The sequence below is a fragment of the Watersipora subatra genome, chromosome 2, assembly GCF_963576615.1.
Source record: "Watersipora subatra chromosome 2, tzWatSuba1.1, whole genome shotgun sequence".
Lineage (NCBI taxonomy): Eukaryota > Metazoa > Bryozoa > Gymnolaemata > Cheilostomatida > Watersiporidae > Watersipora > Watersipora subatra.
In genome coordinates, this window is record NC_088709.1 from 48,281,702 (window position 1) to 48,307,518 (window position 25,817).

The 25,817-nt window shown below is 35.9% G+C and overlaps 2 protein-coding genes across 2 annotated transcripts in view; both read right to left on the bottom strand.

Annotated features, from left to right (window-relative positions):
* Window positions 1-25,817, bottom strand: part of LOC137388269 (caspase-8-like) — a 378,166-nt gene that overhangs the window by 168,963 nt on the left and 183,386 nt on the right. The window lies entirely within an intron of this gene.
* LOC137386931 (poly [ADP-ribose] polymerase 2-like) lies at window positions 1,888-23,995 on the bottom strand. Its single transcript, XM_068073163.1, has 14 exons — window positions 23,911-23,995; window positions 23,687-23,808; window positions 17,582-17,754; window positions 15,316-15,412; window positions 15,133-15,219; window positions 14,717-14,801; window positions 14,490-14,628; window positions 9,805-9,868; window positions 8,680-8,811; window positions 6,674-6,792; window positions 6,298-6,397; window positions 5,818-5,926; window positions 4,583-4,697; window positions 1,888-2,208 (listed from the first exon to the last, which is right to left on the bottom strand). Exons 2-14 carry the CDS (start codon window positions 23,735-23,737, stop codon window positions 2,055-2,057), a joined length of 1,425 nt encoding a protein of 474 aa, XP_067929264.1. The 5' UTR covers window positions 23,738-23,808; window positions 23,911-23,995; the 3' UTR covers window positions 1,888-2,054.

The following is a 25,817-nucleotide window of genomic DNA, read 5'->3' on the forward strand; positions in this document are numbered from 1 at the left end:
TCCTTTAGCTTGCTAACCAAACTCCTCTTGATTTTTATGACAATATTTGTATTTAGCACAAAAACCTGATAAAGAATAACCAATTTAATTCGGTGAGCGAAAATTCATTGAAACTTGGTTGCCCAGTGTAATCAATATGGTAACAGGCATTGCAGACTAGACACGCTCAGCAAAACATTGGTGGAGAGCCAATGGGTTATTATTTTTGAAGAAAACTGGATATCAAGGTTATGTTAAACTAATAACTATTTTGGGTGCTGTTGAGTCAGCCACTTGTATCAAGTCTAAATAGACATGTATTTGATACAATATAATATGATGACTGAGGGTTCCCTGCATGTTTTGATTTACTCTAGTTGGAAGAAGATTGATCATCGAAATTATCAGAATTACACTCGTATTCAAAGTCAGTAGGGTTTAAACCATAACTGTCATGTACAACTTTAATAGTAGTGTCTAGGTAAATCAGCCACGCTGATTCCGATTTTGTACTCAAAATAAAGATTGGTCCACTAACTTTCAATGTCATTCAAGCTTTTTTTGAGGCATTTCAAAATCCGTTTCGAAAACAACGCAATCGGCATTACAAGCTCCGCCCATAAATATGTGACAAAACCTAGCTTTTTCAGAAGCAGAAGAATGTTTAGTCCGATTTAGAATAATAGAGAGGAGTGTCTTAAAACTCATTATTATCCAAATCCAGCCTGTAAAATAATCTCAGTCTTTGCCGAAAGGTATATAAACTATTTAAAATTGCTCGTAGCTTGTTACATGATGTTTAAATAGGCTGAATGCGGAGAAAAATGAGCTCAAAAAGCGTGGTTTATCACAAACTAGCGATGTTATCGCACTCTTTTTAAATATGCAATGTTAAATAGCTTATCTACTTTTCAGAAAAGGTTAAGATTATTTTTAAGGCTGAATTTAGATATTAATGGATTTTAAAACAACCATCTCTATTATTCTAAATCGGTCTAAACATCCCCATGTAACTTCTGTTCTTAAAAAGCTAGGTTACGTCATGAATTGTGCCGATCGTGCTGTTTTCGAAACCAACATTAAAACGCTGTAAAAAAGCCTTCATTACTTTGAAAGTTAGTGGGCTAATCTTTATTTTGAGTACTAAATCGGAATCAGCGTGTCTGATTTACCTAGTAAATACGATAAAAGTTGTACATGACTGTTATGGTTTAAGGTCGATCAATTGCCTTCAGAGACCATGAAACCCCTGAAACCATGGCAACCACTACAGCAAAAACGAAAGAACTAATTGCAACTGATGTAACCGAGTCATTATTAGTAGGCCTAGCATTTTGGGGGTGATTTCTACTGATAACTTTCTATTACGGTTTCGTAAAGATCAAACAATGAATGTCAATGTGGCGGTATAATAGAGGTGATGTTCAATTAAAGGGTGACGCTGTGTTTTTCAACCTTTCTATTAAAGGGGCATTCAAATAACAGTAACATAAAAGTTGTAAATGACATTGGCAAAAACAGTTGAAATATTTCCATCGTATCAATTCACATGCGGTCGTAACTTCGGTTGAACGCATTTATTATCTGGCTGTCCAATCAAATACTAATAATGCTGCAGGTAAATCAAAGGCTATTAGGCGTATCATAACAAAACTGAAAGGGGAGGAGTGTGTCCAAACTGAACAAAATGGGAGTAGGTTTTCTCCTTGCGTGCATATATCCTGTGTCATAAGTTTTAGCCAAATAAATACATTTTATATAATAATTACATAATAAGAAAACCTAGCAAAGTTTTGATTTTCTGTTTGAAAGAAATTTTGATAGCATTTACTGTGAGCAACTAACAGAAAGTGTCAACTAAGTGCAAGTGGCAGCAGTAGCTTGCTAACTGTTATTCTCATTTACGCAGTAAAGAATAGAACATTGTGCAATAGTGCCAACAGAAATAATCTAAAAAGTTAAAAAGCACCAATCTATAAAAGAACCAAGCCTAAAAATCATAATACAAGATATTTAAAAAAACTGACAAGAAGAACTAGAGCAATTGGGCCTAGTTGGCACTGCTATGGAAGAAGTTAGTGGTGAAAGTTGAACTTGACCTTGAGAAGATATTTCATCTTGATCTGGTTGGTGTTATAGACTATGTACTCATGGTACTGGAGCGTATAACCTGATGAGTTGACTATACCTGTCTCCTTAAGCCTTCCACATGGTACAGTCACGCCATCCCTATGGAATTCAGATATCATACGCTATTATATACCGATATGTAGAGCTATCTAAACTCATGACAAATAGATTTATAGTCAACAAGAACATGATCACTACTTGATGATCACAGTGACAAACTGCTTCAATATTACCAGCCTTTGAATGACAATGGAAGATATTAAAGCATTTGGTAATTTTTTTATCAGAGTCCTCTGGTGTTGTGTCTATTAAACATTGGTTAAAACAGTTTGAATTTTCCTACGACCAAACACGAGCGAAGCAATTGTTTTGGAGATTTATGATAAATGCATATGTGCACACAACTCATGAAAATGATTCATCAGCGGCCGTCGCAAGTCCTTGTACCGAAATCTCATTAACAAATTCAACCATTTTTAATGGAGTCGTTTAAGTATAATAACAATACAAAACACACATAAACCTATTTAAATAAGTTACCAAGTCTTTATTATTTGTAGACAATATCCTAAACCTTTCCCATCTGATTGGATTATACATAAATAGACAGATTAATTCGACCTGAAATCGTTAATAAAACTTGACAAGCCTTAATTTTTATCAAAATTAGGACCGGCAAACGAAACGCCAAACGACAGAGAATAGATCCAGTAAGTCGTGAGCATTTCACGCAAAAATTGTGCACAGTTCACCAGTCAACGGTTTTGTCCAATTGCCGAAGGTTTCTTTAATTAACGCAGAAGAACTGAAAAGTCATTGTTTCTTTGTTGCCGATTTCAAAGTAACTGACATTTTGGACACCTTTGAGTACTTTGGTATTCTAACCGATGTCCAAAGCAGTAAAAGTAAAGGAAATGACCATCATATTTTTTCTAACGATTCTTGTGAGATTATTACAATATTTAATTATAAGAATGATTATTCGATTTTATGAGATTTAATTATAAGAATGGGCATTCGAATTTACAAGATCGAAAAATATCGTGACCGATGCTGGGCAATATGTTACTGTTATTATTTTTTCTAAATAGCTTTGTTAAATAGATTTTCTAAAATCTATATAAATATCACAGCTTCTTGATATTGTTAGCTATGACGTTTTGAAATGTAAACAAAATTGTGCATTGGTTTTCTATTATTACTGTATTACTATATTAATGATATTGGTTATTCTAAAAATATCAGTGCATTTTAGTTCTAATATTGCATTTCTCCTATTGCAGGGGAGATATATAAACATATAATCTTTTCCTTTCATTATTGCTGTTTGTTGTACATAATAACACCCAGTACATTACAGCTACCATTGCAGTTATTCTATTGCAATGCAGTGCCATTTGACGGCTAATATTGCATTTCTCAACCATCAGTACCCTTTCTTTTTTCCAATATCACTTTGGTCGTGGGCTGCATGACAGGGAAATTTCTAGTTATAATATGAAAGTTCTATCGGTGTTGAAAGTTTCCTTTATATATTAAAGGTTGACTTGCAAAAATTTCACATTACAGATATTTGATATGGAAAGATTTACCATGTCTTGCTCTATTGTGTTGTAGGTGCAAAATATGTGGAAAGGGGAATGATTACAAGCTCTTAAAAGCTCAAAAATGAACAGAAAATCGCAGCCACACAAGACCACCACAGTTGGGATTCCCTTTCCAAAACGGCTCAAATGTGATGTAGTTGTGAGAGATGGCTTCTGATTACACTTTCTTGCAACCTTATTCGTTGACATATGTTCACAAATATACTTCACGCATTCAATGAAACTATGTCTATTGTTCTTACGGCTCTGTTTTATTGTCATCATAATGCTGTCACTTTTAGCAGTGATATCTTATAACTCGCCGTAAAAATTCATTTAATTTTTAAGCCTTAGCTTGAAGGAGTACATATCATTGTCTGATAATCATGACGAGCCTGTTGGTCACTTGTGATAATCGAAAAGTGCTGGAAAAGTTATTTGCGAAATATTGGGTCACATGGTCAGATTACGACTTGCCGATTTGACCAGGCCAAAACAAAACTGTAGAGTAGCGAGCATTTATATTTGATACGGGGTCTTCGGTAAAACCCGAAGTGTTTGTCATAAACTAGTGCTGCAATAAGGTTTATGTTGAGCTTTTTATTGGCCTTTCAATTCACGTGAGAACATCATGTTACAAGACAATAACCAAACTTCATGGCTATGTCAGAGAAATAAAGAGATTCCAATCTACGGCAACTTTTCGTTTTTGAGATTTTAAGAGCTTGCACTCACATTTCCACATATTTTGCACCTACAACACAACAAAGTAATACATGGTGAATCTTTTGATACTAAATAACTGAAATGTGAATTTTGTTGCAAGTCAACCCTTAAGTAACATTTTAGCAGGATATTAAGGGTGGCACCGAAGGAGAGAAACTTACAGGTCAGTATTGCCCTCCTGGCTTGGAGCCATCTTCCCACAACCTTTTACAGAGTGTTTTCCTTTAGGCAGCTTGTTAGCATGGTAGTTTGATGAGACTAGCTCATTTTGCTGACCTATGCAAAAACAATAAACCCTTCCACAATGCTGACCTAGTAGTCGTGATGCGAGATCTCTGGCATCATCGAAAGATTAACCAGAATCGCATGAATGGCTACTCGACTGAATGTAAACATCTAAACAGTCTAGCTGGCATAACTTACCTAGTTTACATCTAAAAAGTCTAGCTGGTATAACTTACCTAGTGTACATCTAAACAGTCTAGCTGGTATAACTTACCTAGGATACATCTAAACAGTCTAGTTAGTATAACTTACCTAGTGTACATCTAAACAGTATAGCTGGTATAACTTACCTAGTATACATCTACACAGTATAGCTGGTATAACTTGCGCAGTGTACGTGTAAACAGTCTAGCTACTGTAACTTACTTATCATACATCTAAACAGTCTAGCTGGTATAACTTACCTAGTGTACATCTAAACAGTCTAGCTGGCATAACTTACCTAGTTTACATCTAAAAAGTCTAGCTGGTATAACTTACCTAGTGTACATCTAAACAGTCTAGCTGGTATAACTTACCTAGGATACATCTAAACAGTCTAGTTAGTATAACTTACCTAGTGTACATCTAAACAGTATAGCTGGTATAACTTACCTAGTATACATCTACACAGTATAGCTGGTATAACTTGCGCAGTGTACGTGTAAACAGTCTAGCTACTGTAACTTACTTATCATACATCTAAACAGTCTAGCTGGTATAACTTACCTAGTGTACATCTAAACAGTCCAGCTGGTATAACTTACCTAGTGTACATCTAAACAGTCTAGCTGGTATAACTTACCTAAGGTACATCTAAATAGTCTAGCTGGTATAACTCGCCTAGTGTACATATAAACAGTCCAGCTGGTATAACTTACCTAGTGTACATCTAAATAGTCTAGCTGGTATAACTTACCTAAGGTACATCTAAATAGTCTAGCTGGTATAACTCGCCTAGTGTACATATAAACAGTCAAGCTGGTATATCTTACCTATTGTACATCTAAACAGTTTAGCCGGTGTAACTTATCTAGTGTACATCTAAACAGTCTAGCTGGTATAACTTACCTAGTGTACATCTAAACAGTCTAGCTGGTATAACTTACCTAGTAACATACCTATAACTTACCTAGCGTGACCTCATTAAGCAAGAGCAATCCAACATTCTTCATTTTTGTTGGAAAGCAATAATTGGCACTTTTACTGGAGCAATCAGCGAAATAGACCCCCTTCCCAAACTATGAAGCAAAACGAAATGCAAAAAAGTAAAGTGGCTATCAAAAGCGGATAAACAGCAGACAAGATGAGGTTACATAAGTAAATTTAGAAGGTAAAATTGGATATTAACATCGATAGCAAATGAGACATTGCTAGATAAGATATTAACGGCTATTCGAAGCTTAAATGGGTCTCTTCTACTTCTGGGAGACTGCAACAACTTTAGATAGCTGAACACTGAGCTACCGGTAGGGTTACACCTTATAATGTACCGTACCCTTTAGTAAATTAAAACAATCACACCTGTATAATATGGCAACTTCATTTATACCCAGTTACTAGCGTAACACAAATCTTTGTCATGGCCTCCACAAAACTGTAATTTACTCACTACGTAACCTGTAACAGGCGCCTCCGGGGGTGCAATTCTCAGTCCTTTAGCCAGAATTCTAACCCAGTTGGTAAGCCTGGAGCCATGCCAAAGCAGCATTCTACACAATATGTGCCAGTACAGGTTAGACAGAAAATGATGAGCTCACATAGCCATATGAATGGGTCACTATGCACGTAATACATAGACATGAATTAGACATCATGCATGTCATACATAGACATAGAGTTGAGTAAACATAAGAAATCACAGAAACTGGAAATGGCAGGCCTAAATTAAATGGTCAACATAAAGTGGTCTTATAGTAAACGAAGAAAACATAGAGTGTTTCTGTATAGAAATGAGGCTACTAAGAAATATTGGAAATACAACTAACTTATTGCCAACATCTGGTCCCGATGGCTGATCTTTGTAGCAATGGAATATGTCCAACAGTTTTATGGAATAGTGGTTGTGGGTGGAACCGTGAGTGTTTAGCAAATAGCTCTGGAGTAACTAACAAAATCATATAAACATGTGAATAATAAAGAGTCATGATGATTGATAACTTTGCTGAAACTGTTTAAGTTAACACAGAAACTTAACCGAAGCATTGAATAAGCAAGGTGAAAGGTAGAATGTAAGATTCACTCAGCAGACCTTATACAGTTTACACGACTAAACAGTTGAATAGAGCAGTGCAGCCAGCTCATTGGCTAGTAGAAAAGGAATGTCACCAGCTCGTTGGCTAGTAGAAATGTAATGTGACCAGTTCATTGGCTAGTAGAAAAGGAATGTGACTAGCTCATTGGCTAGTAGAAATGTAATGCAACCAGTTCATTGGCTAGTAGAAAAGGAATGTGACCAGCTCATTGGCTAGTAGGATAGGAATGACCAGCTTATTGGTTAGTAGAAAAGGAATGGGAGCAGCTAATAGGCTAGTGGAAATGGAATGCAACTGACTCATTGGCTAGTGGAAATGGAATGCATATACATGTAGCTGATTGGCTGTAAAACTAGTAGAGATGCCCCGATTCTAACCTCACCAGCCGATCTGATATACCGATTCTTATTGAAAAATAATCCTATTCAGATATTTTGTGTTCCATAGACAATTGTCAATTTTATTATGCAAATATAAATATAATGCAAAGAAAATATAAATATTGATGCATTTATTTGTTTGTATTTATGGAAAAATGATATACATGTATATATATTCTCATATTGACATAGCGTGCATCTAGTAACAAAACAGTCCATGTTTCTTGTAGTTTGTTATTAACAATGGTAATTACTGTTAGTGGTACAGCTTTCTTTGTGACAATGAAGTTTATCTTCTATTGCTGAACGAACTACTGTGCCTGTACAAGTTTAGAGCAAATCAATGTGTCTATTAAATACTGTTAGTGATTCAATTATCTCAGTGAGATATCTTTATCTTTTATCTCTATCGATGTAGCCAGTTGTACTGAAAAAGGACTCATTTGCCACAGATGATAGAGGACATGCTATACACTGATAAGCTACTGAGGTTATTTTATGCGATACAAATGTCAGAACATCGTCAGGATCAAGAGAGAGATAGATAACTTTATGCATCGACCGCTGCTCAAATTACTTTCGTAATACTAGTTAATGAAAATATAACACCGCATTATTGTTTCCCATCATTGTTTTATTGTACGTGATTGGCTGCAATAAATCATATGACTGTAATTGGAAAATACCGCACTTTGTGATTACGTCCTGACTAAAACCAAAATATTCTTCAGCTGTATGGATGTTTATCAGGCTAAAGACATAAAATAAATTGTGTGACAGGCCCGGAATTCATTAGGTAAAAGTAAGGAACTTACAGCTGATGATTTTTTCTTAGTGTAGCTGACTAAAATACGGTTTTCTGCTAAATAGTTCATATGCAAAAAGTATCTGAAGTTTCCGATTTTTTAAAGAAAAGACTGGCCGATACCGATTCGGATACTAAACACCCATTGCGGCACCGATACCGATATTAAAATCGGGGCAACTTTAAAAGCTAGTCAAAAAATTGCCCTACATCGAGCCTTGTAGTTGTGTCAATGGTTTTAGCCTAGAGGGGCCCTTAATACATTAGTGTTTTCCATTGGCTTAAAGGTGACAACTGGCCAGCACCTATTGGCTATTGATGTTAAAACAACTGACCAGTGTTGTCGAGTCTCATCTAATCTGATGCTTATACACAAATACATGGCATAACCAGTAGGTTGAACAGCACTGAGAATCTAATTAACGATGAAATACAAGTAAAAGGCTGAAAATAATAATTTACTAGTGAAAGAGAGAAACATTCATACCGGCCCAATGTATGTATATGTCAATATAAGAAGTATAAAATACCTTTGAGGTAAAAAGTAGCATTACCTTGTATATATCACAAGATTTATCCATTGGTTCAAGGTCACACTCAAGTGACAAGTACATTCTATCTATTGGATGAATGCTCTGGTCTCCCTTCTTTAGTACGTTCACGGCAATCTCAATATCTCCAAGCGCCTGGACAGAACAACCCCTTGCATACTTGTGAACTTTTTAATCACTTAACTAAGTCAACTTGGTAGATGAGCCGAATATATACATGCAAACAACACTTGTCCATTTTTTAGCAAAACGTCTATCCAAGAAAACCTTCCAAATGTTACATCCATTTATTTGTGATTCCTTGTTCACCTTCGGTGAGCGCAGACAGTAAGGTAGCACAAACTCAGTTACTAGTGATGGTATATTACATGACTGAGTTACTAGTGATGGTACATTACGTGACTGAGTTACTAGTGATGGTACATTACATGAGTGAGTTATTAGTGATGGTACATTACCTGACTGAGTTAGTAGTTATGGTACATTATATGACTCAGTTACTAGGGATTGTACACGACTCAGTTACCAGTGATGGTATATGACTCAGTTACTAGTGATGGTACATGACTCAGTTACTAGTGATGGTACATTACATGACTCAGTTACTAGTGATGGTACATTGCATGACTCGGTTACTAATTGTGGTACATGACTGAGTTACTAGTGATGGAAGATTACATGACTGATTTACTAGTGATGGTACATTACATGACTGAGTTAGTAGTTATGGTATATGACTCAGTTACTAAGGATGGTACATGACTCAGTTACTAGTGATGGTACATTACATGACTCAGTTACTAGTGATGGTTCATTGCATGACTCGGTTACTAATTGTGGTATATGACTGAGTTACTACTGATGGTACATTACATGACTGAGTTACTAGTGATGGTACATTACATGACTCAGTTACTAGTGATGGTACATTATATGACTCAGTTACTAGTGATGGTACATGACTGAGTTACTAGTGATGGTACATGTCTCAGTCGCTAGTGATGGCACATAACATGACCCAGTTACTAGGGATGGTACATGACTGAGTTACTAGTGATGGTACATGACATGACTCAGTTACTAGCGATGTTACGTACATTGCATGGCTCGTTAAGTTCATTGACATACCTCTAGCAAATCTATCTTTGCTTTGAGAGTGTCAAGGGAGACAATTCTCTCCGGAGGTTTCATCCTGAAAAAATAATATCATGGTTACATTACACACATCATGGATTAAAGAAATACTTAGGACATAAGTTAGTTTAGGTAGCTTTTTGTTACAGAGTTGACAGGATGAGTGGCCTGGGCAAAATACTCTTTCATTAGACAAAAACAGTTCTTCCCTGACTCCAAGTTTTTCAAAAACATATTTCAAAATACCAAAAAGGTTTAAAACTGTTGAATTTAAAAACAGTGTTCATATTAGTGCAACTTTTCACAGTTACATGCAAAGGTAATTGTCTTTTGGTCAAATATGATGTACTAAATTTTGGTTTAGCCAGCAATTTGTTAGAAGCTTGCTAGTTGCTTATAGCGTAGTATATTTACGATAAATATTGTATACATTTAATTGAGCATTTCCAATACATTTATATGCTGTACGTTGAATTTTCTCTTTGCGGTTGTAAATCTTTAGCGTAGGACCATGCCTTTGATCTCGTGTGTTAATTTTGTGACAACTCATTAGACATTTAGCGTAACTACTTCTACTGGTCTTCTGCTGGTCTCAACACAGATAGAACATCCATTGTCATAGAGTCCTCAAATGACTGTCAGTTTCATGTTCAACTCAAAGAATTTCTTTAAATGAACTGAAAGAAACATGTTTAATCTTTGCGCCATTTTAGCAGTAAAAGCTGCACCTGTGGCATTAACCATTTCCTGACATGCTAAATAGCAGTATACTCGAGTATAAGGGTTTAGAATAACCTTCTACTGCTATTACTTATTCTACTAGCATATGCAGCGGTATATCATCAATCGTTAGTTATTCCTGCAATTAAAAATCACATTATCAATTTTTGTGATTATAGCCCAGTTGTATGGCTTCAGAACTTCAAATATATTGTTTGGTCTGAAACTTGTGCCCACATGAAGGCCGCACAGCATGTTCAATATATCTGTTGAACGTATTTTCTGAATATATATGCTATATACATGTATATATACATGTACTATAGTATATATATATATTCATATGTATATAGTATATATTCATATATATAGTATATATTCATATATATATAATATATATAAATATAAATATTATTTATATTCATACATATATGTATATATATAAAATTGTTTCCTCACCCCGGTTAACCCATATGGGTCATAATTTTTGCACTAACTCGGGTCTCCTACCGGAGATCTGGGAGTTTAAGCAACCGCCTCAAGAGCTTAGCTGTTCCCACATCAATGACCAATTCCGTACATACTTCATGAGCATACGCTCCGTGCCTTCTACCATACGCCAGAAATATGTAGTTTCAAAACATTGTCTGGTTTCTGAGAATTAGCCTCTCAACCACCCATCTGACTAGAAACTCAAGAGTGCACCTTCATTATGTAACAAGAACAATGGAGCTCGATGAATGTGTTCATGGTTTGTTGTCACGAAAGTAGTATACACGTTTAATGTTTTCACTTAATCATGTCTTGTAGTTTAGTTTAATATCAAGCTGGTATTGTGGTGGCAGAGTGCAGAGACCAAGGCCGACTGCCTGGCTGATTCCAGAACCGACGTCATATCTGGGCCGAGTTTTTTGTCGCAAGAGGAGACTCGGCAGTAGGTCAGTCTGCTCGATCTAACGAACTGGCTAAATAGAGAACCGATGGAGCCGAGATTATAAAAGGGGTAGAGCCTAACGCATGAGTTCGTCTATATTATGAGTAAGGGAAGGCAGATATAGATGGCAGTCTCTCTGCATGTTGTTCATTGTAATGTGTGCACAGTGATCACATGTACTAATATACATGTATACTGCGCAAATACATTCTTTCTGTTGGCAAGTGGAATACATAAATAGTTGTGAGAGAAAGCTTGACTAAGCAAACTATTTTACATTTTAATTTTAGTTATTATGATACCAAAATATACATGTAGTAACGCAATTATAATTTCCAATTTATTATGATACTAAAATATAGTAATGCAAAGTTGTTGATTAAAAACTATGTTATGGTTAAGATATGGTTAGGATGATATATATATGGTTGTGGTTAAAATAACATATGAAGTGGAGAGACAAATGATTGCTGTGCCAGTTCTGGGTGTGGTTAATGCTGTTCAGCCTTTAATTCTGCATCAGCAACAAGTGTCAATATGTCCAGATGATATTTGGATTTAGTTGCCCTTTTAATTTCCGCAGCTTCAGAGCTGGTGGCATGCATAAAAGCAGCCCTCATCCCTGTCGTTTTGCTGTTGCTCTTTTATTGCGGCAAGTATGGCCCGATTAATCTGACAAATAAATTATTTATCTGATTAATATTTGACTGCTGGGAAAAACCAACAAAGTATTCTATGACGTTTGGCAGCTGTGAATAACTAACACAATATGACCGGTTAAATAGTTTATATGACTATCCATAGTTTTTTGCCATGTTCTTTTACGGGCTTGAGTTGGTGAGAATATGATAGATGAAGACGGTGCTGGACAAGGGCGTGTCTCTGCCGGCGCAGAGTCTGCCAGTTCAGGGTCAAGTGTGAAGGAGTCATCAGACTCTGTTGGCAATGACTGTGCAACTGCCTTTACCTCTGCAGCTGAATTTGATTAGGCTCTGGGCATTTGATGTGCGTGGTGAGGAGCCTCGCCAACTCAGACTTTAGTGGCCCCATGTTCGCTGCTCCACATCCAGAAGCACCTGAAGAGATTCAAAATTCAGCCAGTTAATATTTCGCTTTAAAATCAATATTTGAAATGCTTCAAGTTAAAGAATGCTAGTCCACAACATTCAATTACCTATTTTATCTTTCAAATATTTAGAGAATCCTGTCCTGAAGTTTCTAAACTTTGCTTCGCACTCCTGTGAGCTCAAAGCCAACTAGTCTGCAATGTCTCGCCAGGCATTCGCCTTCATATTTGGTTTCTCGAGAACTTGTCTGCAATAACAAATTTAAGTTGCAAAAATGTCCCATACTAGACACATATATTCAACAAGTACTTCTACATACATACACCATAGAATGCATATATGTAACTTAGAATGTAGTTATATATAGTAATGTATGCAAGTAGTTTTTTATTAATAATACATAACAGTATTATTGTGCTATTATTGAATATGTTGTGCACAAATAATTGGAATGGTTAAAATAAGATAAACTATTGTAATAAAACTAACCAATGTATACTCATGAGATTAATTTGTAAAAATGAGTGAACTTTATTATAAATTGTACACATTACCAAGTTTTATATCCCAAGTACATATCACCGAGTTATATAGTGTTGCTGAACCCTATATCACCAATTTTAGTACTTTTTCATAAATACATACTAATTCTTCTTGACTTACTACCACTACAATGAATTAATCAAAATACCATTATAATATATTACACGCACCTTATCTGTCATATAAAACAGGGTAATTCTGAACCAACACAATCAACTGGATTTTGTCATTGGCCATGCTGCGACTCTTCACAATGACGTCTCGAAAGGACTGACCCTCACATGTACAGCGCATGTTGGGAAGGATTTTGCCTGCGACTCTGCGAAATTTGAACATCGCTAAACTCTTGCATTGACCGCCGGCAACTACCGGTGGTCCTCGGCAGGTAGGTAGGTTCTTATTTCACCGCAATAGCCTGCGGTACTGTCGCCGGTACTTTGCGGCGTACATGGAAACCAGGCATTAGCAAACACTCGTAATAATGGTACTTCATCATATAAATGTTGAAGTTACTTCAGATAATTACCAGTATTAAATATCAGTGAACATACGCTAGATATTACCAGTAAACAAGCTTACGATAGCAGTTTCAATCGTAACAAAACAGCCGCCATTTATGTGATGTACTGCCACTGGCGGGTATAAATTTAACAGGTAATATATTTGGAAAACAGTAAGTGAAATCTTACGACTGAAAATTCTGACTAGACCTTTCTCTACAAATATTCACTTTTGTTTGTGTACTAGCCATGGAGTAACAAACAGATGATTATGAAGAGGCAAAGCTTAACTTGTGTTTTAGCGTGTTTTTTTGCACAAATAATACTGCAAGGAAGTCAATCCCAACCCCGTTTAAAGCAAACCATAGAACTCTATTTATCGCATTGAGTAAAATACTTGGTATTTTGAAAGTTATGTTTTTGTTCCGGCCAGCAAACATCGATTCAGATTAGATATCATTATTCCAGATTCTGGAACAACGGGTTCATTTTTGTCTTAAAAACTTCTTGTTCGACTTATAAATAAAACCGAATTTATACATGAGTACATTCAGTATGTACAGTAATTCCTCACTACTCACTACCTTTCACGGCTTCAAACTTCATGAATATTACGTACAATAAATATAAATCTCTGTCATACTCTGGCCCAGTGAGAAGTGTGAAGCATGTAACACTCTTCATCATGCCTCTTGAACTGACTCAACACACAAAATCGTTTAACAAACAAGAAAAAGAGGAACGTGTTTATGATTAATGAGAAAATTTCGTTATTAGATTGGAGTTTGTTAGTTTCTATTTCGCGTATTTTCTATATTCACATATTCTCACTCATGGATCATGGAGATCAGCGCACTGGCTAATTGACTGCAAAAAGTAAGGGATTGCTATAAACAGTGCTGGAAAGAGACTCACCCAAAGTCATGAGGAATTCGTGTGTAAAAAGCGTTGCAGGCTTCAGTAAGTTCAGAGCCAAACTTGCCAGCCTTGATAAGTGTCTCTATGTCCTTAAGAGCGCTGTAACCTTGCTTGATTTGAGCTTTTGTAAGCTTGCCTGCCAACAGCGAGGCAGATTGCTGTGAGACTGTGCTGTATTATACAGTGCAATGAGTAGTGGCACAACAGAAAAGTTGGTTACTCACCAAGAGGAGCCTTCTTAGCATCGTATTGCATTTCAACAACCACTGCCTCCATGGCATCTACGTCAGCTATTAGAGTTATTAGGTCCTGCAAAGGAGCAGAATGACTGTAATCGGATTAACAGGAGAAACACGAGCTAAATATTCTTCAGTTTCTTATATAAGAATTTACCTAATAAACCAGCTAGTTCTTATCATAACTACTGTATACACATGACAGTTTTACACTGTAAGTTGTCTGCTCCTACATGCTAGCCTCAAAACTTTGTGCATTTTTTGTCTAAGCTTGTTAAATAAAACTACAATAAGTTTTTTGAAGGAAATATGAATTGTATGTTGAGAATGAAGATCAAGTTTATTAAGCATACATTCTCAGAACAAACTATACCAGATAATTCAACATAAACCTGCAAACATACTTGCACACGCTGGTCCAGTTTGCAATCAGGAGCATCAGAAGGTTCCGCCTTAGCACTGTCTATAGCATTAGTATCCGCACCTGCAGTCTGTATGGATAAATATGCATGTGTATATACTAATATTTGGTATGAGAACTCAAGAGAGGCAACAACATAGCTCAAGTTACACAAAAGAAAACATACTGTAGCATCATAGTCCATTTCAAGCAGGGAATATTTTCCAGAAACTTTGGTGAACTTTTTTCTGGTATGCCAATTATTCTCGGTTTTATCTTTGAACCTAAAAAGAGCCATTCAAAGTAAGAGCATCAGAATTGTGTTAAAATAGAGCTGCGCAATGATAGCGTAAATTAAACGATTCTCACAATCAATACAAATACAGGATTAACTGAGTTGAGCCAATTTGCCTTCAAATAAAATGCACCTGAGGTGGTTTATGATAAGCAACACTTTTTTTACTAATTAAATACAACCACAATTATTTTGTACTCAACTATGAAAACAATAAGTGAGTCAATAAGTAAAACTTGTTTATACAACAAAAAAGTGCCGAGCCGATCTAGTTGCAAGCGGCCATCTTGATAGTTGTTTGAACATGTTTCTGGGCAATAGCAAAAGAAGCGATTTCAGTATTATTTAATATCTTACAGCTTATTTTTTGTTTATATTTAAACACTATTTTAGGTAAATTATTGCACTTTAATTTTTCAAAAAAATCACAATCATATTTAGCTTTAGAATAATAGTAATATAAGATTGACACTTTATTGGAACATGAAAGCAGAAAAATGTCCTCCATACTAGGTAGCGCATTTACAGACGTTGGAAGCATAAACCAGAAAGTGAAGTGCAATATATGCCAGAAAGAATTTGCCTACCACCACAGCACATCATCATTAAGAAAGATGCCATTTAAAAAATTATCATCATACATCTCAGAATTCATCACCAGCTGTAGACAATAACTACTACTGCTGACTACCGCCACTACTGTTCCCTGTGAGCAGCTATCCTTTAAAGCTGGCAATATTGTATGTAGGCAGAGGGCATCTCTTCATTTGAATAATGTGAATAAACTGTGCTGCCTCAACTTTTGGCTGGCTTAATTATAGACTTCCATTGGCTATTTTCATACTCTCAATAATTAATACATTGTAACTTATGTACATTGTACATAACATGTACTCCTGTTAACAATAATTGTTTCAAATATAATTAATTTATATGTAGCTGTATTATTTGTTTTCGAATATGCAGGTTTTTGCTAGATTAATTCTAAGATTAACTGGTTCAGATCACTTATTAATTGCATTAATTTCTATAATCGTTGTGCAGCTCTAGTTAAAATGGTTACTTTTTCAATTCATCTGCTTCAACATCTGAAGGAACTAAAAAAAGGTTTCAGACCCTCTTCTTTCCTTCTACTGTGTAATATAATAGGAAGCATGGCTCAAGTAATCAATTATCTCTCTCTCTAAATAACATGCACTATGAGAATGTAAGCGATCATGGATCTCCACCCTTCCTTTAACTATGACTGGTCTTAGCAGGTTTTAACAGTGGTTTGTCATTGCTTTCTGTTGAGTGTTTTTATTGAGAGAGTCTCTTACTAGCAGACCTTTGGCTCACACAGGAGCTCCTCCAACCTTTATCAGGTTTTGTTTATAATCCTGCATCCTCCTCAACCACACTGGAGGAAAAGTAGAGGGCCAGTTTGGTCGCTGATGACCAGACTGAGGACAGGAGCAATTGTAGCTGTATGCCCTTCCTAACACCACCAACAGTCCTTCTGTGATTTGAACCACCGACCTAATGATTACATGCCAGCGTACTAACCTTTGAACCACGGTTGCTCATATGATCAGCTATAGCAAATGTTTTAGGGTTCCTATCTACTGTATAATATAAAGGGGATATAGTTATGAGTTCAATTAAAATCAAAAGACATGTTTTCTTTTAGGTCCAGCTGAAATGACCGCTAGAATGTTTACGGTCACCTCGAATGACAGGCGGCATTGAAAGAAAATAAAAACTTTCATTGTCAAGTTTTTATTAGCAAATTGTGTAGACAAACATTTACAAGGAACCAAAAAAAGAATAAACATGCAAGCCTGATAGATCAGTTGACTGAGTATATTTGTCAAAACGCAAAAGAAAATAACTCCCAAATAGAGACACAAATATAAATAATTTTAAGAGGAAACGTAAAAGAGATGAGCGGCTGTATAACTATAGGAGGTGAATAAAGTTATAATAATTAGTTATTTTATTGAAGTATGATTGACTTGAAAGAGAAGAATGAGAGTAATTCTCTTCCTTGACGTTAAAGATAGTTATAAGCCACCCCTTACCAACAATGTAGTACTTTAGAATTTCAAATTCTCCCTTGATATGATCATCATATAAAAATAGCTGCCGCAAATCTATCCTGAAAGGAAATATTACATACTTGGTACAGAAGAACCACTTTGCTTCTTCCAATCTTGATCCAGTTGGGTAGTCAGCGGTCTGACCAGCCTTGCCCACACGACCCCACCTTGTCCAGACAACGTACTTATCCAATAAGTCAGACTCAAGCAATTGAATTATGTAGTACTTGTTATTGTTATTCTGCATGTACGTCTACAAACAAAACATGCACACTTGCATGCTTCTGCCAAACAATATAGATACACCTGCATGCTACTGCAAAACAATACAGACACACCTGCATACTACTGACAAACAATACAGGCTCACCTGCATGCTACTGCCAAACAATACAAGCACCCCTGCATGCTGCTAAAACATGTCAACACCTACATCCTGCGCTCCTGTTAAGGAATACATGTTGACCTGCAAAGTACTAGCTGCATATTTATGGCCAAACTTTGAATTATCGGAGTTTCAAACAAATTCATATCATGGCTTCTCTCGAGATAATGATTGTATGATCATGGCATCATATCAGAAATCACTTGTATTCATACTATGTAAATAATAAGTGCATTGTTGAGTAGATTCCTAGTGTGAAAGCTGACAATACAGCTTAATTACAGCTACTGTGAATTAATTCTGTTACCGTCCCACTTTAGAGCTACCATAGTCTATGCTGTCATAGCCTACTTCAAGATGGTTCCTTACCTACTACAGTCCTACTTGAGAGCTACCAGAGTCTATGCTGTCACAGATTAATTCAAGATGGTTCCTTACCTACTACAGTCTTAGTTGAGAACTAACATACCGTACAGGATGAAAATATTCGTTGGTTATAAAAATTCGCAATTTCGCGAACAGCCAATTCCGCGAATTATTAAATTCCGTGAAATAATTAGTTCTATCTTAAATCACAAGGGAGAATAACTACTGCATCAAATTAAAAACTAGCCGCTAGGCTAATTTTTAATATAAATACTTACTGTAGTTGAGTTCCAAAGCATTTTTAAAATCATTGCCTGGGCTTTGAGCTAACACCATTGCCAATACATCACATTTCTTTACAAAATTATTCAAGGTTGTCACAAGATATGCAAAATGGCGTCATCGCAAAAATAGCCGCGAGGCAGAAGTACTAAACGTAGCCGAGTTCTAAAACTTCTTTAAAATCATCGCCGGGCTTCGAGTTTTATTGCCATCGCATCAAACTTTACAAACTATTCAAGGTTTTCACAAGTTATTCGGCATGGCTTCGTCATCGCAAAAAAATCTCCTAGTCGTTTTACATTGAAATCAACTCCATCAATCTCTAATACCGAAGTTGAGGATGATCATGATTCCGATCTGGACATTATGGTATGTATTTGATTTGCGGTGAAGATAAGTTTTTCCATATTTAACTGCATTAGTTAATTATTTTGTTTAAAAACTGATCGCTTTCATCAAATACTTCAGCTATTGTTTTTGAACTTCTGCACCACAGCACGTTGTTGCACTTATTAATATATTTTAGGTTTTGTTTACTGCAGATTGAGAATGAAACAACCTCGTCCGATTATGAAAACTTGAGACAAGTAGTAATATTCATCAAGGCAGAAATATTGGCAGAGAAGCAACCAATCAACCTAGACACCTTTATCGACAACAACTCCTTGATGTCGCTGCAGCAAACATGATTAAATTATATAATTTATTTCATGTATAGATATATTATAATTAATTACAAACTTGAGCGTACAAATAAAATATTTCAAATACAAATAAAATTTTACAAACGATGAATGGAGTAAATATAAACAGTTTAGTCCATATGGCGGTTGTCTAGCAATAAAATTAAACTGGTACTCTTGATAAGTGAATACTAGCGTGTAATGGTGATCTATGATTAGTTATTTTGGTAATAGCAGCTCTGTCACTGTCTTGGGTAGATGTTAAAGATGTGGTTGCGTCAAATTTAAGTTGATCTTAAAAGAAAGCATTTTTTTTCTCTATCAGTTGATATGTTGTTTGTTGTGTTACGCGATAGCATTGCCAAGATATTTGAAGATTAAAACCGAAAAAATCTGATCGCCGTAAAAACGCTCAGGCCACCAAAACGTGCCCAGACTTGCCCAGAATGATGTCGCGCGTTAGGCAACCTGTCTCTATCTCTCGTATTCACATCGGGTAGTTGCGATAAAAGTCTAGTCTTACGCGGCTCTATTGGCATATATCTTATTTTGTATTTGCTCATGTTGGCTAGAATAAAATTTTAAATCCTGCTACAGATGCATTATTATGAATGTTTCAAAGGCCTCAAATAACGAAAATTGAAAATTTGTTCTATTCACTTTCTCCAAATGTTGTGTAAACATTTGGGTACCGACTACCAATTCTACCGGTCTACTGTAAATCTGTCAAGTCACTTATGTAGAACGCGGTCTTTGTATCAGCACAGTTCAGCAGCTACTCATACTAACGATATACAGCCTCCCATAAGCCCCGCCCACATTATGTCGCCTATCCTCGGGGCGGAGCTGTACATCATTGCCTACACCGTCTACGTACTAGTTTCTTACTAGTAGTATTCTTACCAAATACTACCTAAGTGAAATAAGCAAGCCACGTCTTTGAAAAGAATATAGACAGGGATAGAGTTTTAAGGATGAGAAGTCTGCTGCAAACTGGATTTGAACTCACATTCTCCAGTTTTGCGGACATCCATATACCATATCAAATTCACTACAATATTCTGCAAATCATGTTTTGCATTATCTTCAACAATATTATTTTATTATATAAATTTTACAAGCAAAAATATTTTAATCTCGGCATAAAGCTTTTATTAAAAATATTCATCAAGACGTGGCCACTCACATAGTATTAGCTGATACAATAAGACAAATTCATCTACTGCAACAAACTCAAACAAAACATCATGGCTTATGCAGCACGCATTCAAGTTTCTCTTTCCCCTTTATGGCAGTTTCCACACTGACAAAGCTTCTTCGGCTGGTGGGACGACATAAACATTCTGTAATCAGTAAAACAAATGCAAAAAATATGTCATTCATAGATATGTCATTCTAAAGCATATATATTGACAGCTTCCAAATTTTGAGTTGGATTGCAAGTTGAATTGGAGATTGCGAGTGTAATTTTAAAAAAACGAATAAACATTTAATAAAGGCACAAGTACGCCAAGCCAACGATTCGAAGCTTTGGTTTTGGAGATTAAAGATTTGCAATGATCAATCGATTTTACCCACTTCCTACGAGTGAAAATAATTTGTAATCATGACTCTAATTTACCAAAGAAAATTCGAAAAAAAATGTATAGCTAGGTAAAACGGCAGATAAGCTATGAAACGATGATTGGAGATAGCAAAGAATTACCATTTTATTAATTGATATATGTATTTATGACTAAAAAAATATTACATTTACTTAGGTATAGAAGACTCTAAGTTAATTTACTTCCATTCTGTCTTCACGCCTGTCAGCTTTGACCATAGGCTGTCTACTCCAATCTTTTACTAAAAGTTGCTCAGATAACTTTGAGTAGCGGTCGCTCGAACTTGAAGCCATTTTAAAACTATGTATAACTTAGTAATTGTTGAAACGCGTTGAATCAGTAACTATGAGAATGAATTATCTAATTACGAGAATCTTCGAGATCACAGACAACACGTTTTACGAGTGATAACATTTATGACGGCCTATATAAAAATTTCGCGCGCATGATTGGCTAACGAAGCGACCTCATATTTATTGCTCGTGGTTTCGTTTCAGATACTTTGCTTGTGACGTCACGAAAAAGGCACCCGCTGGAACGTGAGCTTTTTAAAAGAGGGCCTCATTCAAACGCATATATCTCTGGACAGGGTCGGTCTACAAAGACAAAAATGGCATCAAATTGTAGCTGATGTTTTAGCCTTTAATGGGTCTTAATTTCATTAAATTGAATTTTTTGACGCAACTACATCTTTAAAGGCAATTATCTCGCTAATACATGACTGGTGGAGAAGTTATCATCAGAACTCTTCTCGTGGCTTACTATTGTAAAGTTCTGCCGGTTGGCTAAAGATTTGTGCTTGTGAAGGCGTTTTTGTTCCTTTTTTAAAAACATATATATTCTCCTCATTAGCACTGCAGTGACTTCTACCTCATTTTCAAGATCTCCCTGAATGATCGGTGATCTTCTAAGAATGACATCTACCACCCTTGCAGTCATTTTGGTTCCGTGTATGATGAAAGATCTCTCTCTCTCTCACACTAAAACAAATAACGAAGCGGTAGATATGGAAAAAATAAATATTGCGTTTTACTGAAGAACCAAAGTAAAATTCAACTAATTTAGTAAACGGTTTTGAAAAAACTCATTACTTACCACAAATGGTTGGTTCAACAAAGGCCTCAAAATCGATGAATATTCGTGAAAACTTCTGAACGCAGCAAAAGATTTATAGCTTAGCACGATCGACTCATAGCTGTAAGCCAAATAGGAACCGAAACACGCAATGTGCGCATGTGTATGGTTAACTCTATTGTTATCCGCAATAGAGTTAACTCTTCCTAGAGAGTGACCATTTTCAGTCGCAAATAAATTAATCCGCGAATATGCATGAAATTTAAATTTTCACGAAATATAACTCCGCGAATAAATTCATCCTGTATGGTAGTCTATACTGTCATAGCCTACCTCAAGATGGTTCCTTACCTACTACAGTACTACTTGAGTGCTATCATAGTCTATGCTGTCATAGTCTACTTCAACATGGTTCATTACCTACTACAGTCCTACTTGAGAGCTATCAAAGTCTATTCTGTCATAGCCCACCTCAAAATGGTTACTTACCTACTACAGCCCTATTTGAGAGCTACCATAGTCTATCCTGTCATGGTCTATTTTAAAGCACATCAATAACAAATTTTTTTCATCATATACTTCAATACATCAGAATCTTGGCTTTCGAAAGAGCCATTGTTTGACATGGCGAAACGAACGTTGGTTGGTGTTTATAGGATTTCCCCAGAGCTCTACCGCAGAAATGTTCAATGTTATAGACTCGAAAATTGTGACGTCACAATTTTCATATTCGGTGATGTGTGCTCTTACCGCTTATTTTATTGCTTACTGCTTATATTTGTCAGCTGCAATAATGATGCTAGTGGCAGGCGAAGGTAGGACAACTCCAGAGAACCAATGAGGTTGACAAAATAATCAATGTCATTAGCTCTCTATGTACAGATTATTTCTATGATAAATAACTCAGATTAGATTACAAGCATCATACTATGTTTTCCCGATGTTATCATGCACTAGTCTCTTTTCATTGTGATGTTGAGGGGCATGGACTAAGACTAATTAAGTTCAAGCATAGCGTGATATCCCGAAAGTGCAATTGACATATAGCCCTAGGGCCACGCAACTGCAGATCACAACTTAATCGATGTGATTTCCTTACCTTTATCAACGACAAAATATTTATTGAAGCATAACTAATTAACCCAGAACACGTGGTTGTAATGGTCGGGCGTCAGCACGATCCTCGGGCATTGTTGATTATCTAGAACCCTAATTTATTATTGGCGCTCTCTGTATTTAACAGCACCGATTGTCACAGAAAAGCGCACAGCACCGATTGTCACAGAAAAGCGCAGCCTTAATGGCAGCGAAAGGGATCCACAACTTAAGGCTAAATGATAATTATGACATCACATTGTGGGAACCGCGACCAAGTGTTTTTTTTATAGCAGGACCTACTTTTGACACCCTGTCTTTCATAGTTCTATTATTTTTTTTGTATTGAGTATAGGTTCATTCGAAAGCAAAGACTCTGATGTATTGAAACATATAATAAAAAAATTATGTAAATTATTTGCTTTAAGATAGTTCTTTGATAAAGTTTCCCTCAAACCAATGTAGACAAAACCTGACCTATGGTGAAACGTGATTACAACACATCAATTTTTGAGAGATAGCTAAATACTTGCTAGGGAATACTGTGGCCGTCGAAATCCTTAGGAGCTCACCAGCTACTCTCTGCGCTAAACCTAAACTAACAGTAATAAATTAACAAGTAGTAGCGAGTGACAACTATTACAAACATCAATCAGACAAAACATGTAAACCTTCTGTGCCTACATTAAAACTTACCTGGTTGAGCATACAATCCCATATGTCTCCATCAGAGCAATAGACATGCATAGACTCCTTGAATGGGCATTCAGGATCCACAGGAACTTTACCTTTTTTCAAGATTGTTTTTTCCACAATTTCTAGAACAAAGGTCGGATGTCAACTGTTAAGAAATAGTAACGCTAGACGCTAAATAAGATTCCCGATTGCAAAAAAAATCTTGGTAAAGATAACTAACTCACTCTCTTTAGCTTCCTTGGCTGTCGATTTTTCGCCATTAGTTTTGAGGTCAGCAGCTGCTTTTCCAGCAGCTTTCTTATCCCTGACAGATGTAGAGGAAACGGATGCTTTGTCTGTTACAGCTGCCTTGGCATCTAAAGTAAAGACAGTAGGACGATGCACTTTTACGGGCGATAAATAACTTTTTAAATAAATAGTTTTTTGTGTTTTGATTAGAACAAACAACCACATTTGATTAATCAAGTAGCTGTAGAATCTACTAGGAAAATAAGAGCAAAAGATGGGGCAGTGGTGCAAATTTTATCTCAAATGTCAAGAAATCTTTTGTAAGGAAACAGCAAGAGTTGCCCTCGACATTGATTGTATGAAACAGATGCAGTATTAATGACAATGCAGTAGACACCTCTAAAAAACCTGTTACATAAACTCTACTGAACATACAGAACTAATGTAAAGTTTTGCATCGTCTATTGTAAGAAATGTAACGTAAATTTAATGAAAAGTGTCAAGTCAGCGCAAGTTCTCAGACTCGATTTGAATAAGGGGAGTACTATGGTTTGCTTTGAAAATACCATTTTTAAAGCAATTTTGTAAACAATCTATAGGGTACCCGGGGTGTATATTATATTATTTTACTTATTCTATCAATACACAATTTTTTTCTTTTTTGCAGTTTGGACCTTGCTGTGGAAAAAAGGTGAAAATAATTGATTTAAGTTTTCAGTGAAGATGTGTGCTCCCCGTAACTTAAAGATACTGTAATCATGGGCACTAAACCAAGTGTTAGTGATAAGAAAAAAACTGAAAAGTTGTTGATACAAACTATTAATACCAAAGTTACTGTACAGCCATTAAATTAGGAATTTGAGTTTAAGTTCTTAAAGGGTTCAAGGGGTGAGTTTGGGAAAACTTGGAATGGATTAAGGTGTTTACATATATTATATGTTTTGGATAACGTAAAATCCCGATAAAGTAATCATTATTATGATGGATTATTTTTATGCTGTAGAGGTATCAACTCTACTTTCACAACTAACCCAACAGTAGTAGCTCATACAGCCTTTACATAGTCATAACTTGAAAAAGCTCCTCTCTTGTTGCATCTAATACATATGGAGAAATATTAGAGAAAAGCTAGTGTTTTGCAAGCAACCAAGAACAAATTGGAACCAAAAAATCAATTTAACCAACTCAAAATAGTTATTGCAGCTCAAGGCATCTCCTCTACCAAGTCTACAATAGTCATTGCTTACCATCAACTTTTCGTTTTTTTTTCGGAGGCATCGTGGACGTCACACTAAAATTGAAAGATCACCAAACTGCCGCGATTAGTCTATCAACAACTAACTATATAAGAACATATTTTTAACTATTAGCAAACCTTTTATTATAAACTCAATAATGTATAAGCCATTAAAATATTGATTTTGTGTTGAAAAAATAGAATACAACATCCTTAGCAAAACCTTTATGATTAGTTATATGAAGATTTATAGAGCTAAACAGCCATTCATAAATTGCCACTTATAAATAAAGTTTGACAATATTTTATTCCCTTACAAAGTGAAATCTCGTTGGCAATTTTTAATCACAGCAAATCTATCAGTTTTACTCAAATCAAGACATAGTACTATAATCTACTTGATTGTTTGTTAATTCAAGTACAACCTGCTGGGTTGGGTGCTATTATTGGTAGGTGAAAGGACGACAACAAAATTCAAATACGAAATGCAAGGCATCCACTTATTAGGGTTTCACTATTAAGTCGATATCTAGGGAAAATAGCTCTAAGGCAGCCACTTGCGATGAGAAACAATCATTCAACACATAGCCACAACGCCATGGATGTACTAACTCTGCATGATGGAAACCAATCCATGACCTTGTATTATTGATGATAAAAACTCAT